Raw genomic sequence first — 17700 nt, 5'->3', positions numbered from 1 at the left:
AAATTAAGTGTTCCTTCCTTGGCTATGCTTTTCACACATAACAATGACACTAGCCAAACCAGTTAAGAAACAAAAATAATTCTACAAAAAAAGCCTGAAACTGAAAAGTGCTCAGAATTATTCAATCACACAGTGTTCAGAAAGTGCATTGTCCTCTATTCTGCACTTTAGATGAATGACTGCTTAGGTGCCACTGGTGGTGGCACTGTATGGATACTTTTAAAAACGAGTATTGTATCCAGATAATACGTTTCAGTATTGATACTTTTTTGAGTATCGATACTTTTGACAACCCTATCAATTTTTATAAATTCATATGATGTGAATTTCTGGAATGTTCTTTGGGATTCTGTCTCTCACTGTTAGAGTGTACATATGATTAAAATTGTAAATTGTTGCATTCTTTGTAAGTGGACAATCCTGCAAAATCAGCAAGGGGTCAAATACTTATTTACCCCACTGTTTGTGTGTATGTATGTATGTATGTATGTATATATGTATGTATATATATATATATATATATATATATATATATGTGTGCAAAAACCTGGGATCCATCACCATAAAGAAAGAGGGATAAGTACCACTCTCAGGGGGATAGCATGCCACTCCGTGCTTTTCTGCCAGATAGAGATGTGATCGGCTCTGCCTCCGGCAGTCCTCCCTCCACCAGCAGCTGAAGAAGAAACAATAGAAGTGGTGATGTAGTGATGCTGTAAACAGAGTCTAAGACTTAAATGCATCACGCATGTGACTTACTGCAAGAAAGAACACAACACCATGATGAGGACACAGCCGATCACACACAGGACCAGAGCTGTGGCCACGGCCTGCTTTCTGTGGTTTGTTGCTACCACAGCGAGCAGGTCTGCATGTTCACACCTCATCCCAACAAATCCTGGATGACACCTGCAAACCAGATGGAAGACCTAAATGAACATTAGAAGGTCCTGTTTATGTCCAGTTAAACATTGGCTGGGTGAAGCTGGAAAACCTCCAACAATAATAGAATAAGAGAAATCAATGAAACCCTCCAAGAAACAAACTAAGTTATTAAAAACATCTACGATAGAGGTGAATACACAAAAAGACAATGTCTTATATAATAAATTATTTTCCTGTCACTGTCATTTATTAGAAAGGATGCCTCCCCCAAAAATAAGACAAATCTTAAACTAAAGAAATATGAGTAAAAATAAAAAAATTATGGAGCTATAAAACGTAAATCTAGACAGGCGAATGTGCAAAAGAGTTAACAGAAAAAGCTGTGTAAAACTGTACATGAGCAAATCACATAAATGGACAGTTTATCAGCTACAGATCAGATCAGATTCTCCCAGTATTGCCTTGATAAGGTTAACTCTAGTGCGGAACAATTAATCGAATTAATCGTGATTAATCGATTATTGAAATAATCGTCAACTGATTTAGCAATCGATTAATCATTAACTGGAGTATAGAGACTCTAAAACATGCCTTTAGCTGACAGAGCAACCCACTTAGAGTAGGAATTATATCAAAAGTGTTAAAAAAAAAATTATGTAAACATGTTGCATTTTAGATTAAAAAAATATGTGATAAAAATGTATGTCAATATGTTCTATCCAGAAGACCTGAAGTGGAAAAATTCTAGTTTCATCTGGTTTAATTTCGTAAAAAAAAAAAAACTTCTTTAAGCAACCTTTTGATATCTGAGTATAGATTAATTGAAAAAATATTTGACAGATTAATCTATTTGCAAAATAATCTTTAGTTGCAGCCCTAGTTAACTCAGTCTTTTTGGTCTACATTTTCCCTTTTTAAGTTCAGTAATACTAAGATAAAGAGTGGAGCATAATCACTGTAAATCAAGGGGGTATTCAAGTTGTTACTTTATTACGTTGGATTCTAAACTATTATCTTTAACCAGACCAAAATAAAGCCTGGTATGAGTAGTGGCTACATTGGAAAAAAAACTGAAATCTAAATAAGTAATTTTGTCTTAAAATAAGTGCTTTTTTTTTTTTCTTGAATTGAGGAGTTAAGAGAGACACTTAGACAATTTACATTAAAAAAAAAATAAAAAAAAATGCGTTAACTTATTTCAAGTGCGTTGTATCTACTTAACATATTTTAATAACATACTTATTCAATTGGCAAATCTTATTTACCTTATTAATTTATCTCAAATTAGAGGTAAATACACCTGATATAAGAAATTTTTACTTATTTTTAGATCGTTTTTCCAATGTAAAAAATGCCTAAAAGAGGCGGCAATAAACAATATAAAGTCATATCATCAAGTAAAAAACATCTTCACCTTAATATGAAAACCAAACATAAATTTAAGAAGAACATATGTCCATATAAATTCCAAGAAAGATGTAAAACTAAAAATATATTGTCTGGACTTTCATTTAAAAACAGTTTAAGCCATGTTCAAATCCTCATGTAACCAGAGGACCATACTGTAAACCTGGGTCTAACGCATATACTACTTTAAATGCACTGGTGGAAAAATATTAAATCTGCAACTACAAAAGTTAAGTGCTTTTTATTTATTCATGTTTTTAATTGAAAATCAGCAACAATGTAGGAATTTTGTGTTTTCTAGCTTTTTTTTTTGTTTACTTATTTAGCAAAGTTTGACTGAAGTTGTTTTATCTTTCATTCCTGGGATTGCATACTGAAACTACACACCCTAAAACTAACTGCAGCCTTCCAGCACCAACAGCTTTAGATCTTAAAATTTCACTAATGTCCTTGCCGGCAGATGGTTGTGCTTTGCTCCAACAGCATGTAGAACATGTAAAGCGCCAGCTTTGCTCTAGCAGCCCAGAGAGCTGTAAAGACACAACATACTCTAAAGCAATCGAAGCAGTTAGGTAAATAGGAGTGCATCCAGTTTGGAAATATGAGATTTAAAATAAAAGTTTTGGGAGTTTTAATTCTAAGAGCAATACTGTCGAATTTTAGTATAGGATTCCCAGTAAAGTTATGTGGAAGGATTTAATACCAACAATCTGTCAACTTACACACATGCAGGCGTCTCCTCCAGAATCAGGAAGCGGCAAGTGCCATGAAAGCAGAAATGCTGATGGGAGTCAGGACAGTCGCTGAAATGAGAGCGAACAGCCGCAGCCACAAACTCTGGGAGGGCAACAAATAAAGTTTCCTTTGTTATTGTTTAGACAGATGGCGTCATTTGAAATGTGAAAACAATTTGAGTAAAAATGTCTATAGATTAACTAATAAATGCGAGTATCACCATCTACCAGCATCTCCAGAAAATAGATGCTTACACAAACCAAACATTTAAAAAGTTTACTTTTTTTTCTTCATTTAAGATGGTAAAGTGAGAATTATGTAAAATTATTTCTAAGATCAACATGTAAATAAGAGAGTTAGTCATGGAAGCTGATCCTCATCTGGTGCTCCAGGGCAGGGAGGCATTTACAAATGGGACAGGCCACACACACATGAAAAAAAAAAAAAAAATGTATAAACACGACAGGCCGTAGCAATAAACTATGGACAGTAAATCAAACAGGAAAAAAAACTAGACATACAGCACAGACCATGCCTCACACTATGATTCTATTTATTTTGTATTACTATAGGTATTTTATATTTTGCTGCTTTGTATTTTATGCCTCATATTGTAGAATATTTTTTGATGCTTGTCTGAGAAAGGTGCTATATAAATAAACCATACTTACTTAGACCATACCATAAAAGACAGTTTAGACACAAAATATTATTATTTTAGGTCTAATTATGCAGGAGCAAAAGGAGCACTGTAGACACCTATTGCCAAACTCCTTCCTGCCCGAGGTGAGCCGATGATATGACAAGTCACATACCTCAGAAATTGTATCAGAGATGAAAACCATCCTACCTCAGAAAAAACTTGCTATTTCAAAAGATTGTTCAGCTGAAATTTCAGCCTTTCAGCTAAAGGCAAAGTTCATCAAAACCACATAACGTAAATCTGCAAACACCATTTCTACTCAATTTTCACCAAAACAATGTTTGGCACTTAAATTCTTTCCAATTTAATGCTTTTGTTCCTAAAATCTGATGGAGGTTGAATCTCAATCTTGTTTTTTGGCTCCAACCTTCTTTCCTCCCTTAAGTTTACTTTTCATATTTAAATGTACAGTAGAACAAGGTGCTTTAGAGTTTGACTCTCTTTATCAGTTAACATTTAAAATAAATACAATTATTTCCTAGTAAAATGTTTCCCCTTTAGTTATAGATACTTGTTTTTGGAAGTCATTATGTTGACTGGTTTATGTATTTATTTTCCTTATTAAGTAGCATAAGAAAGGGATTACTTGCTAGAAGGAATGATTAACTCTTCCTGTTTTCTTTTCTTTTCCATCAACACTTCAATTGATGAATCTTTGCAAAGATAATGAAAGCAGTTTAAAAGTTTAAAAATATACTCTAATGTCAGGTTCCTATTTTATTTCAACATGAAGATAAAGATCAGTAATTGTTGTCTAACTGCTCAATGAAAATTTTAATTTATCCACCTTAATATTAATTCATATTCCTCAGACCCGCAGAACTGACCACAATAATCCAGCAACAGGAACAATAACATCGAAACTAGAACCACTTAAAGACAATGACGAGATTTTCCAAAGATCCCACTGACTTGAAGTAATCTAAGAAAGATGTTCTTTAATATAATTTAGGAGTTAAAGACAATTTCTCACTAAATTTGTGTGGCAGTCAACTATGCAGTAAGGTGCAAAGTCTTGAAAACATCATGTTGCTTTATGCTGGAAACGAAATTTGATTGTAACGGGTTATTTTAACAAGAAACCATCTCAAACGCACCAGCATCCAAGCATCTTTATCCATATCAGCTAAATCGATGTTGTTAATTGCACCCAATTATTGGGTCCAGTTTTATCAATCGGATCATAAATCAAATTGAAAAAAAAAAAGAAATGCAGAGAAACTGGATATTATAGTTTAACTGTCCTGGGCTGGTTTAGCTGGTGCAACATGGACATGAAGCAGCTTTTAGGAACCCAAGTTTACAGTTACAGAACTTTATGGTATTCCCATAAAAGACAAACTTTGAAGCATTTTTCCTACAGTAAAAACAGTTTATAAAGAGACGTTTACCTGGGAACAGATTTAATTACCTTTGTTGTCATGTTCTGTTTTATAATATGTTAGTATTTTCAATTAATCTGTAAGGAAATGAAAGCTGTTGTGAGAATTCAGAGCTTTACTCTTTTGTTTTTTTTATATTTTAGTTTTATCAGTTTGATGGTTTTGTTTCAGCCACACAAAAGTGAAGATCTTTGTTAGTTTTTTGTTATTTTGTAAATATAAAATAACCTTAAACTGGTTTGCTTTGATTAAAAATAACCCGATCCACATAACATGGCACCAACAATGACAAATCTTAAAATAAAAATAAAGCTTGTTAGAGGCCTGAAACAGACTTGTAACACAGCCTAAAGCTGACACCCACACACCACCAGTAATAAGGCGGCTAAGGTTTTACTTCTATCAAGTCCTGAACGACATCTTTCACTGTACCTGGAAGGCAAAAGAAAAAAAAAAAAAAAAACAGCCAAAGAACGCTGTTAAAATAAGAGGTAAAAAAAAGCTCTGCCCATCAGGTGTTAGGTTTTATAAAAAGCATATCCCTACAGCAACAGCTTCTCGGAAGAAATAAAACCCTGTTCAGCAGGTTTTTGTTGTCTATTATAAAGCGGCTATCTTAATTTACACCCTGACGAACAAAACACCAGATCGAGTCAACAAACAGCCAGGCTAAGCAGAACATTTCTCACATGTAAGCGATGAGTTGTTGCTTAAGCACCAGTAACAGATGCCACAGTGAGGCTCTTAGAGTGACAACGAGGATGAACATCCAGATAGATAGTTGCATTACAAACCTCGTCACACTCTCCATTCCAACGGTAAATGGGAGTTTGGATCACAGCCTGCATGCATTGTTTCAGTCCTTCAGACTCCATGAAAGCACCCTGTTGTCCTGCAGGCATCTGCCTACCAAGCCCTCTCTTTCCATGTGATTTTGGCAGCCGAACCCAAGTAACGCTGACACAAAAAACAGCTCTTGAGGGAAAGTAGCTTGCTTTTCACACAATAGTTCAATACTGTATCACCAGCATTGGGGAAATAGCTGAATGTACAACTCATCATTGTTAATTCATTAAAACTGCAGCCTTTAGGACCACTTATCAGCATTTGCAACACAGTGTAACAAGCAGCAGCAGGGATCTCCCATGGGGATCTAGCATGGTTGTGAGAGTATAACTTACTTTTAACTGGATGTTTGCTGGTCGTTGCAGCAGGTTTTCTGGTTGTCAAACTTGTGCTGCTGGTCGCCGAGGAGCTGCTTGTCATATAAGTAACAGCAGCAGAGGAATTAAGAGTAGCTGTAAAAATTTTTACTGTTGTATTTCTTTGCTCCGCTTCTGATGAATCAAGAGAACCTGGGGAAAATGCAAAGACACAAAGTCAGATAAATTTCAATAGAGAGCAGAACAAAAACCAAAGAATCTACCTTTAGGCATCATTACAAATACTCCTCTTACTTTTTACTGTAAGAAAGTTAGCTGTAGTATTGCCTTTGTCACTGATAACCATAGAGCTGTGACTGGATGTGCCTGGAGCAGAGGTAATAGAAATATTGCCTTCAATTACAGATGAACCGCTGGGCCCTGCTCCAAATGAGAAGAAGGAACCTGCAAAGACAAAAAGATAATAATTCTCTTTCAGATATGTCATCCTTACCAGATAAAATGTAAACATTTCCTCCCAAAACAACATCCTCCTTGTTTGGTTTAAAAAGATTTTTTTTTCTATTAGAGACACTTGCAATACTGTTTCAAGGATGCTCTAGCTGAGCCAGTCGTAAACACCCCCACCCCACCACTCATCCCTGCACAGTCCTCGTTTTCTACATTGATGATTCGGTGGTGCTGTTCTTCCCAGCTGGGAATTAAAAGTTGTCTCCTTTTAGATAAGTTTTCATCACTTTCCAGCTCACTTCCAGCTTCCAGATCACTTTTCCAGCTAGGAAATATTTCTAGGTTTCAAACTCTGGTCTCAAAGCCTAAATTAAAGATGATTATTCATTATTTAATTTAATCTGGTCTAAATAAGTCTAAAAGCTTTTTTTATTTTTTTAATTAAGAAGGGCCTAGAATGTTGATGGCTCCAGGTTCTACTATATATGCTTTTAAAGAAACACAAAATAAAGTACATTGCTTCAGTTTTAACCCATCTACATTAGCTATCCATACATTTTATCACCCCCCCACCCCCCCATCAATGTGCTTACAAGTTGTTGAAGGGGTTTGCAGTGTTGCTTTTCTGCTATTCTATTAGGTATCAATGGATGGAAGGAACAGTTGCATTAATGGGTGATGGTTAACAAATGTTCTGTAAAATGTTCAGAGTTTCCCTGCAAACTGTCTGTTGGGTTCCTCTTCTGCAATGATGTAATTTGTTCATTAATGCTCTTAAATAAATTAAACTACATCTGAAGGCATTTGGTTGTGCTGGAGTTTATTCAAGGGTTTCAGTGTAAAAAGGAACTGAACATAAATGCATGTTCCACTTAGAATGTGAAAAATGTTTTAAAACCATTTAGCCTTTCCCTTACAATTGTGTACTTCTTTGTGGGGATATATACCAGAGGTTTGCAACCTTTATAATCCAAACAGCTGGTCGGAAATAATGAAAATATTACAGGGAGATTATAGGAAAATACAGGTATTTTTAATGCAATAACTTTGATGAAACTCAATGCAGTAAAAAGACAGGGAACAATGCAAAGCAAAATATCTGAATATTGATTCCTTATACTTGTTAGCCAAAGTTATTAAGGGCCACAGGTTGCAGACTCACCTAGTCTATGACTTACAGTCCCCCCAAAAAAATAAATAAATAGGAGTTTGCATGTTCTCCCCGAGCATGCATGGGTTCTCTCCAGGTACTCTGGCTTTTTCCCATAGTCCACAAACATGACTATTAAGTTAATTGGCTTCTCTAGATTCTCCTTAGGTGTGAGTGTGAATGGTTGTTTGTGTCGTTTGTCTCTTTGTTGCCCTGCAATGGTGAAGATAGGCACCAGCACCCCTTGTGACACTTGGAATAAGTGTGACAGAATATATATATATATATATATATATACACACAGAGACTTAAAACTATGAGCTAAATGCACATTTAAATAGAACCATGAAAGCAATCATGTACAAAACCTGCATGACACTGAAAGTTTTCTATCATTGTTCCTCATTCACTTTACCTGATACCAAACAATGGTTTACAAGGTCGAGCACCACTAAAAGGATGAGACCAAAGCACTATAAATACACACCAGGTCGACGACATGCAATCACAACTAAAGGCTGAAAAGCTGAAGGACAACACATTATTGTTTGTAGTCTTTAAATCACAACATAGCGCAAGTCAAACTTTTTTTAAAAATAAACTGTGTGGTCATTTTTTGTTATAAGGAAGGCACACTAAGATCTTGTTGTTGTTTGTTTATTAAACACTTTTCTGGATCATTTAAACTTTACATTTCAAATTAAACCCAGACCCAAAGACTTACCGCTTATTAGGAATATGGCATCCCAGAAAATCCGAGTCATTGTGCCGACAGAGGGATCCGAGGAGCGGCTTCAGAGAAATGAGCGCGTGCTGAGGAACCACATGAGGATTGAAGCAGCAGCGATGATGGGAATTTAATCCGACAATCACGGGGCTAAAGTCACCATCAGATCCAAAGAGTGAAATGAACACAAGTGTTTTTAAAACAGCTACAGTCTGGTTTATAGTATCTTCTCTCCTCTGTCAGCCTGCTGCTCAATTTAGAAAACTCCCATAATCCTGTCAGAGAAGACCAATTAGACACTAGTGGGGGAGGGGGGATGAGCGCTCCCACTCTGACCTCAATATCAATCACTGTTTGATCCACATACATTTCAACGCGTGACACTCCAGTCTAACATTGCTGTCTGACTGAGTTGAATTGTCTTTTATTCTTAGTAGGAAAATTCACATATATACACAACAAATGGAAAGGTAAATCCAAGCATGCTTATACACACCATGAGACAATTAAAACATAAAATATGTATATAAAATAACAGTTAAACACTAAGTACATCGAATTTAGGAGAAAAACAAAAACTTTATATGTACTAAAAATCTCAGTGCAACTGAGCTAAACAAAAAAATTCAAAAGGCATTTAATATGTGTGTTTGTGCAACACTGAGCAACAGTTAACAAGAAAATGATGCAACTAGCAGAAAATGGATTATAGTTTTTTATATGGATTTATATTATCTCAATATAGATGTCTATAACCGAACATCAGTTAACTTGTGAACAAAAATGTCTAATCGTTTAACATATATAGGGATTTTAACCCCTAAAGAGTATTTTTTTTAAAAACTGTATTCATCTAGATCAGTTTTCTGAAAATCTTTTGAAAGGCAGACAAAAAAAATTGATATAACCTTGTCTGAGGTCCTATAACTTAACAATTTCTACACTTATTTTCTTTCAGCTGCGGTTATTTTTTAAGAGTTTTGTTTTTTCCTCTAAATTTAGGCTCAACTGTATTTTTATCTACCTTCTGTTCGATCATCTGCCCATTCATTTTGCTGACAACATTATATCTATATCATCTGGACAGAATTCTTTGAAATGTGGATATCTGTGAAAATTCCTAAAGTGGTAATTGACTTTGTCTTATTTCTCAAGACATGATATTATCAGACAATATATGCCTATAATATGTTAATAAAACATATAAGATGGATAAGAAAAAGACTGATCAAGACAGGCTTTTCAGTACAATGAAATCATTGATAGCTAAATTAACACGTTTCTTAAAGACAGATTATTCTGTTTGTTTAAAACAGAAATAAAATAGTAATAAATAGTTCTTTCTAGGTATTTTTTATCAGCATCTTTGTTTAAAAACACCTTTAGGTCAAGCTCCTGGAACTGGAAGTGATGGGCAGAGTAAATCTTAATCAGATTTTCCTAAGACCTTGTTTTTTGCTGACAAAGTAATTAATTTGCCTATGGATTCAAAGTACTGTTCTTCTTTTGTTGGACCTAACTCAGCCTTTAGTCCAAGTTGCATGAGTGGATTTTTAAAAGCAGCTAATCTTTTGTTTTTCCAAAGGCTCTCGTTCTTTAATTAATTAAATTGTTTACTTTTATTTATTTATTTTTGTGCACCTCTTGAGGTCAAAACTGTTTACTTTTGGTCCCTTCAGAATAAAAGCATTTAATTTAATATGACTTGATTCGAAATAAAGTTTAAAAGCAAATCCACTTCTATCATTTTTACAAGATAAGCTGAAGAAGCTGATTTAAAAAAATCTGATAAATATAATTGACTCCCAAATATTCATTCTAAGCTTCTCTAAATGTCCACAGTGGTTTCCACCAGATCATCTAGTTTAAACAGCAGTGTTGAGTCCAGCAGGAGTGTGGTAACAGCTCCATCTTCTGGATAAATTAGAATATGGTCATAAAACATTAGTTTTAACTCCTTAACCCACGCACTGGTTTTAGCATGGTCACAAAATGTGGACTTCACCTTTTTTAAGTAGTCTGCAACTTACTTCTCACCTGCTTTCAATTTGATGTATTTTAAAATGTTGGCATTCTGGGTTTTGGTGATAAACATCTCAGCACTGTGACTGTTCCACAATTCAAAACCAAAGCAGTTCAAACATCTTATAGTGTTTTTTTTCTCTCCCACTTTCTAGATCCTGTTGGTTATACATATATATGTTTTCTCAACTATTTTCATCATTCACACAGTATAAAAAAATTAAAATGATTACGCAACCATCTGTTGAGTGGCCCAACCACGTCACACTGAATATAAATTATGCTGGTATTGGAGATTGGCTTCCAAGAAAAATTTGGTCCTCAGCCATGTAGGGAAACCCCTAGGCCAGAGCTCATATGTGCTTTTCCTTTTAAGCCAAGCGCTAGTGGGCTAAGAACAGAGAAGTATGTAATCTACGGTGGGTCTATCTGGACCACAAACATCAAGCATCTGCTTTTAGAGAACATTTTCAGTCTTTGGCATGTGTAATTACACGCATCATGCAGAAGTGAGTAACACAAAAGAAAAATAATCTGCAGTTAGAGCAGAGGCTGACATCACAACCCTGCTGCTGAAGATATTGATCACATAGGTATAAAAGAGCAGGACTATACACAGATTGCTGAAAAGTAACAACTTGATGGTGTGGAATGACATAAGTCCTGTGTATCTAAAGCAATACAGCAACTTATGGCTTCAAGAAATTCAGCCACAGTGATAGATGAATGCAGACTTCACTTCACAAAACAAGTGCCCAAATCGGCATTAGGGAATAGGAAGGACACCAAGATGGATCTTAGAGGAATGCCACCAGGATTTTTTTTGGTTTCTAATTTAATGTTTGCTACTGACACAAAAAAGTCCCTGTCCTTCAAGTAGTGTTTAAACCAGTGCAGTGCTCTACTAGGAAGGCAGAGTGATCAACAATGTTGAAAGCTGCTGTAAGGTCCAATGATACCAGTACTGCGGTTCTTCCATAGTCTGAATTTATCTTATTAAACACCTTGACAAAAGCAGTCTCTGTACTCTGCTGAGCATGAAAGGCATAAACGACGCAGAAGCAGCTGGTCATGGTTATTGTCATGGTCATGACAATGGTCATGGTTGTAACAGCTTTGTCATTTATCTTACCAATGAAGGTTAAGTTTGAGATAGGCCTGTAGTTGTGTAGTACCAGCTTGTTCTAGCTGCAATTTTTCAACTGTTGTTTGATAACTACTGTTTCTAGGGCTTGGGGAGAAACACCTGATAAAAGGGACATCTTTATTATTTGAATTAAATCAGATGATATGATCGCCAGTATTTTCTTACGGAAGACAGCAGCAAGAAGAGCTTAGCTGGTGTACGATTGCATCAAAGTTTTTGTAGTTTATTTGGTGAAATTGGAAAGTTTTCTAAGCATAAGTTTGATTAGGAGTTTCTTTGTTTCTTGACTTGATATGGATGTACACACTACCCCTCTAAGTAAACATATTTGCTGCAAAGTGTAGATGCTTGATTATACAGTGCAAAGTATCTAATGTTATAGTGAACCTGCAGTCCAGTCTTTCACTAGATGTGTTTAGCTTTCAGCTTTTCGAAACTCAATTTTTTCACTTCAAAGTGGACCATGGAGACTTTTTCTTTGCTGACTTTGCCCAGTCAGGACAAAATGTTCTATTGAACATGTCTCACAGTGCCCAACGTGGCCTTCTATATCAGGGGTGATGCTACGAAAGTAGTCCATGCATTTGCATGGACAAAATGAAGTGGAAAAAAGAGATCATATTTCTCCTATTTTAGCTTCCCTTCATTGGCTTACTGTTAAATCCAGAGTAGAATTTGAAATCTTTTGTCTCGTGTATAAAGCCCTAAACCAACCTTGATCTTAGAACTGAGATCTGCTGGAGGTGTCTTCTTGTTAATGGGACTTTCTAATCTCAAGACATGCATGGGTGATTGCTGTAGAGTCACAACACAATGCAAACAAATTATCATTAGGTGGTGCAGTCCTGCAAAGTAAGAGACTCAAGCAATTATAGATAAAATTAAAAGACTTATTTAGAACATTTTTAACCAATATTACCATATGATTCTATTGAACTGTCTCTTTAAAGTGCTTTAAAGCGACATATGTTGTAAATTGGTGTTATATACATAAAGCAAGTACACAGACAGACAGACAGACAGACAGACAGACAGACAGACAGACAGACAGACAGACAGACAGACAGACAGACAGACAGACAGAGAGACAGACAGACAGACAGACAGACAGACAGACAGACAGATAGATAGATAGATAGATAGATAGATAGATAGATAGATAGATAGATAGATAGATAGATAGATAGATAGATAGAATAGAAATATAATTTATTGAGTTTCAGCGAATTGAAGCAAACTGAAGAATGGAGATACACATAGCAACACTAACCAAAGAATGAAAATGAGGAATATTAAAGTAAGATCCAATTTACCAAAAAGGCAAATATATAAATTATTTAAAGTAGCATACTCAGCTTCTAAGAAAGAAACTTTGAATCATAATTTAAAGTATAAAAGCTGTGCTCTGTATATGTATTTGTGCAAAAGTGACAAACTGTATAGCAAATGGAAAACTGTCGACAAAAAAAAATAACAGGGAAGTAAAGAATTTCTTGACTTTTTGAAGCAATAGTTAGAGTAGCTGCTGGAAGAAAGGATCTATAGATGCTTCTTTGTGGATTCAGCAGTCTGTCACACAGGGAGTTTTTTATTTCTTCGTCAGCTTCATGCATGGGTTGTGAGACAGTTTCAAAAAGTTAGTTGAAGGGGGACTTTGGATGGTAATATTATGTTTACTGCACAGTCATACAGCTGGCTGCTATTATCAAGTAATTAGTCCAAAACTTAAAAGACACATATGGTGAGCCATTAACCGATAGAAATGCGAATTAAGAATAAGATCTAAACTAAATGCATTGCTTATCGATGTTGGTTTTATCAGGAAATTATAAGTCAGTCTTTCATTCGGCCGTTATCTTAATAGCATCTGCCTCTTTGTGGGTGTGTTCAGTATCCCTGTTTAAATTCTTATCCTGATTTGAAACTCGTCTGGCTTGAAGGAAGAAGACAGAGTTTTCTTAGATAAATCATTGTTGTATTGTTTAAAGAAAGCAGATGGAACACCACATTGTTGTTTGGCTGTTAACATGTTAACTGATTCTTTAAGAACTGCAGCCAATCAAAAGAGGCCTAACTCTGCTGTATGCAAATATATTCTGCTTGCTGGTTCTCAGGTTGGAGCATTTCGAAATCACTGTTTTCAGTGGGCTGACCTCTTGTTCTGCTGGTCCTCAAGGCGTTATTTACACACCTTTTAAAGAATGACACCATCAGGGAGGCAGGAGGTAAATAATGCATTTTTTTAAATAATTTCTTTGCTGTAAAAAGTTTAAACTTGTGGGGTTTTGCTGCATACTTGACATGTACCCTTAGTTTAAATTATTCTATTTTTGTCCATGAGTCTGCAGAGTAATTTGCAAACCTAAATAAGAATCATACTAAAAATCATGGTTAAAAAAAATGGTTCTAATGATAATTTCTGACCACCTTTGCATCTCTACACATCCTAATTGAAAATATTTTACTCTTTGTTCTGACAGGGCAGTCCTCTGATATTGGTGTTGATGGTTGCCTCCGCAGCCATCGGAGGAACGCTTCAGTATGGCTACAATCTGGCAATAATGAACGCTCCAACCACTGTAAGTGTTGTCTGTATGAGGGATTTTCTGCAGTAAATAAGAGAATAGTTACATTAAACAATAGGTTGTTGAAGTGCTTTAAAAGTTACACGTTGTATCTCAATGACATGAAATGTAATGAATGGCTTTGTGAGATTTTCTTATTGCAAGTAAGGAGTTAGCAAAACCTGTGATCTAATATTTAGGTCAGACTGTGATTTGGCATAAGTGTGAATTGGGTCTGTTATGTCAGTGATTAGTCATTCTTGTAAAGATTTTGCTGAGCAAAGAAGGTGCACTTAAAATTAAAGAACCTAAATATTCTCTATGATGTATGCATAAATAAAACAACGCTAATAAGAAAGTCATTTGCATGTTAAAGGAATAAGAAATATTAAAGCATATACATGTTTTGTTTTGCTCACCTCAAAGTAAATCTATCTTGACGGATGTAATGAGTGCCAGACTTAACCACTGCTTTGACATTAGACATTTGATCCTTGCGTGTTCTTTTACAGTACATCCAAACTTTTATCAATGAGACGTTCCTCCAACGCTGGGACTTTCAGCTGGAGGACTACCAGGTGACGTTGGTGTGGACAATCATTGTCTCCATCTTCTCACTGGGGGGCTTTGCTGGAGCACTCATAGCGGGACCAATGACCATTCGCTTTGGGAGGTAAAGTGAATGATAAACCTGTTGCCGTAATCAGATATTGTTCATTTACCTCCAGTTTTAATCTGAGCACATGTGAATGGTGCTACTCTTTCATTTGGTAAATATATAACAAAGTTCAGTTTGCTGTGTTGTTCTGAATGAATCTGTCCTCACTGCCTTAAGCTGTTAATAAGCCTTTTTCACACCATTTCATGTTAAAACCAAAGACCCACGGGGAATATATCTGCTTAATTGTGCAGTGAAAAAGACTAATGTACAATTGTATTGATCCTCCAAGCGACTGGTCTCAAATGCAACCTAATCGGTTAATAGATTGACTTGCGTGTAATTAAATCTCAGTATAAATCCAATTGTTGTGTGCAGACCTGAAATAGTTGACAAACACAATTATGGAAACCAAGGAACACAGCAAACAGATCAGAGAGAATATAAGCATCTTGCAGAGCTCTGAACAACAATCTTCTGAAAATAAAACATCTGTGGCAAACCTTAGCTCATAAATTGGAATCCATTGAAGAAGGCTGTGGTTGAAGATATGGCAGAAAGATAAGTAGCTAGAGGCTGTAAAAAGACAAAACCGACAAAATACTGAACCAAACCATACAAAGTACAACAGAACATTCAAACATGGCCAATGGTTAGAATGGCTACACCACAGTGTAAAGCTAAATACAGCTGAGAATTTTAGCAAAATATGAAATGAAGATGCATCTCTAGATCCTCAAAGCTGATGGAATCCGAATGCAATCGTATTTTCGCTGTAACTGCAGCAAAACTCTGTTCTTAAAAGCATTGACTTAAATAGGCTGTGTACAAATATATTTTTTTCGTTATGCATCCCTTTGTCTTACTCTGTTATATAGAATCTGAGCAAAACAAGTGATATTGTTCTTGTTTCCATTAACAAAGGAAAAAATGTCTGCTGCTGAACAATATTTTCCTCATGAGCGGGGCACTCTTAGCCCTCACAAGTCGGGCTGCCAGGTCATTTGAGATGATCATACTCTCACGTGTGCTGATTGGAATAAATGCTGGTAGGGCAATTAAAGATTTCCCAAATTACTCGTGCGTGCATTCATTCACTTAGAGTTAGAGTTTATTTACAGCGATGCACGTTTGTTTTGCAGGAATCAGCATGAATGTACAACCCATGTATTTTGGGGAAAGTGCACCAAAGCACTTGAGAGGAGCCATATCGCTCTCATCGGCTGTTTTCACAGCATTTGGTGTTGTTTTGGGGCAGGTGGTCGGTCTCAGGTGTGCTATCGGAACATAGATTTTAAAAGTGTGTATACGTTTTTTCAAATGAATAAACAATTGTACCTTGTGTTCTTTTGAAAGGGAGATTTTGGGAGGTGAGTCATGCTGGGAATATCTGCTGGCCAGTAATGCTATTCCTGGCTTCATCCAGCTTCTGACTCTGCCCTGGTTCCCAGAGAGTCCCAGATACCTGCTTATCGACAGAGGGGACAAAGAGGCTTGTATCAACGGTACGTGTTGAAATCTAATCTATAAAATTGAAGCATAATTGTCACTCACATTCCGTTACTTTCAACAGTATTTTGGAATACCTGTTGAAACTTTTCAAATCGCTTAAAATTTAAAATACATAGCAAAAAACTGTGAAATAAAAAAATAAAATATATATATATATATTTATATATATATATATTAATTATACTACTAATTATTCATATATATTATTATATATTAAGACACCCTCCATATTTTCATCTTGTTTAAGTCACAGCTGATAGTTTTTTGGGGTATGACAGGCAGCTTCTGTACTAAAGATTTTCTGTCGTATTTAGGTCTGTACTTTGACAGGGCCAATCTATTGCATTGATATGATTTTTTTAAGCTGATACAAGGGCTCTCTTAATATTTCTGTAAGTAAATTAAAAATATAAACATAGGAGTAAAAACAGATTCGTACACACTGAAGTACCTCTTATTTACAGTCTGACTACATTAGTCTAGTGAATAGAGGGTATTCTATTATTTACTTATTATTATTATTTTATTTATTTATTTTTTGTCAGCTTTGCGGCGTCTTCGAGGCTGTGAGGTCCAGAGCAGTGAGCTGGATGAGATTCTGGAGGAACAGGCAGATATTAAAGGCATGAGACCAAAGCGGCCGTGGGAACTTTTCGCTGATCGTTCTGTGCGCTGGCAGCTCATTTCTGTCATCATCATCAGCAGCGCCATGCAGCTCTGTGGAAACGATTCAGTAAGAACCCCTGTGCTGGGTCTGTCACTGTGACAATCCTGTAGACGTTTATCATACATGTTGAAGATATTGTATATAAAAACTTCCCTGGATGTGAGGTTTGGGCATTGTTAGAAACATTCATTAGTGTGCCTAGGAAAGCTGCAAAGTTCATGTTGGGATTTTCTCTACAATTTGTTCTTCTCAGGTTTTATTAATGTAAGCTGGCGTTGAAGCACCATAATTAGCACATAATAAATATGTAAAAGACCCCTATTTCTTTTTAATGTACACCCTATTTTTTCTTAACTTACAGTAACTAAAGTCTTTGAAGCAGCAACCATACACTGTATACTTTCCTTGAAAGTAAAGGTTACCTTTTGTAATTTAAAAGTAATTTTATTACCCAAAACCTACACTGTAAAAAAAAACGGCCTCATTTTACGGTAAAAAACTGGCAGCTGAGTTGCCAGAAGTTTACCG

General features: G+C 35.7%; 2 protein-coding genes across 3 annotated transcripts in view; one reads left to right on the top strand and one right to left on the bottom strand.

Annotated features, from left to right (window-relative positions):
* The window catches only part of LOC107101915 (epigen-like), a 13380-nt gene extending 4547 nt beyond the window's left edge, over positions 1-8833 (bottom strand). Inside the window, exons 1-6 of one of the 2 annotated variants that reach the window (XM_015401002.1) lie at positions 8600-8833; positions 6570-6719; positions 6294-6467; positions 3015-3129; positions 760-909; positions 562-676 (exon numbers count right to left, since the gene is read on the bottom strand). In XM_015401002.1, the coding sequence (XP_015256488.1) occupies positions 562-676; positions 760-909; positions 3015-3129; positions 6294-6467; positions 6570-6719; positions 8600-8639 (744 nt within the window). In that variant the 5' untranslated portion in view covers positions 8640-8833. The remainder of the gene's footprint in view (positions 1-561; positions 677-759; positions 910-3014; positions 3130-6293; positions 6468-6569; positions 6720-8599) is intronic. The other variant, XM_015401003.1, reaches the window with a different exon arrangement.
* Positions 8834-13922: 5089 nt separating this feature from the next.
* Positions 13923-17238, top strand: LOC107101913 (solute carrier family 2, facilitated glucose transporter member 11-like; the record flags this gene model as incomplete). The annotated part of the gene is made up of 7 exons (XM_015400999.1): positions 13923-13996; positions 14252-14350; positions 14848-15008; positions 15918-16042; positions 16136-16265; positions 16350-16498; positions 17051-17238. Coding segments are annotated over exons 1-7 (876 nt in total), but the record flags the coding sequence as incomplete, so codon positions are not given.
* Between the last annotated feature and the right edge of the window lie 462 nt (positions 17239-17700).

This window comes from Cyprinodon variegatus, unplaced genomic scaffold (genome assembly GCF_000732505.1).
Source record: "Cyprinodon variegatus isolate N-32 unplaced genomic scaffold, C_variegatus-1.0 Scaffold1172, whole genome shotgun sequence".
In the NCBI taxonomy this organism is placed as follows: Eukaryota; Metazoa; Chordata; class Actinopteri; order Cyprinodontiformes; family Cyprinodontidae; genus Cyprinodon; species Cyprinodon variegatus.
The sequence above is the reverse complement of the archived record's forward strand: the minus strand, read 5'-3'. Positions and strand labels throughout refer to the sequence as shown.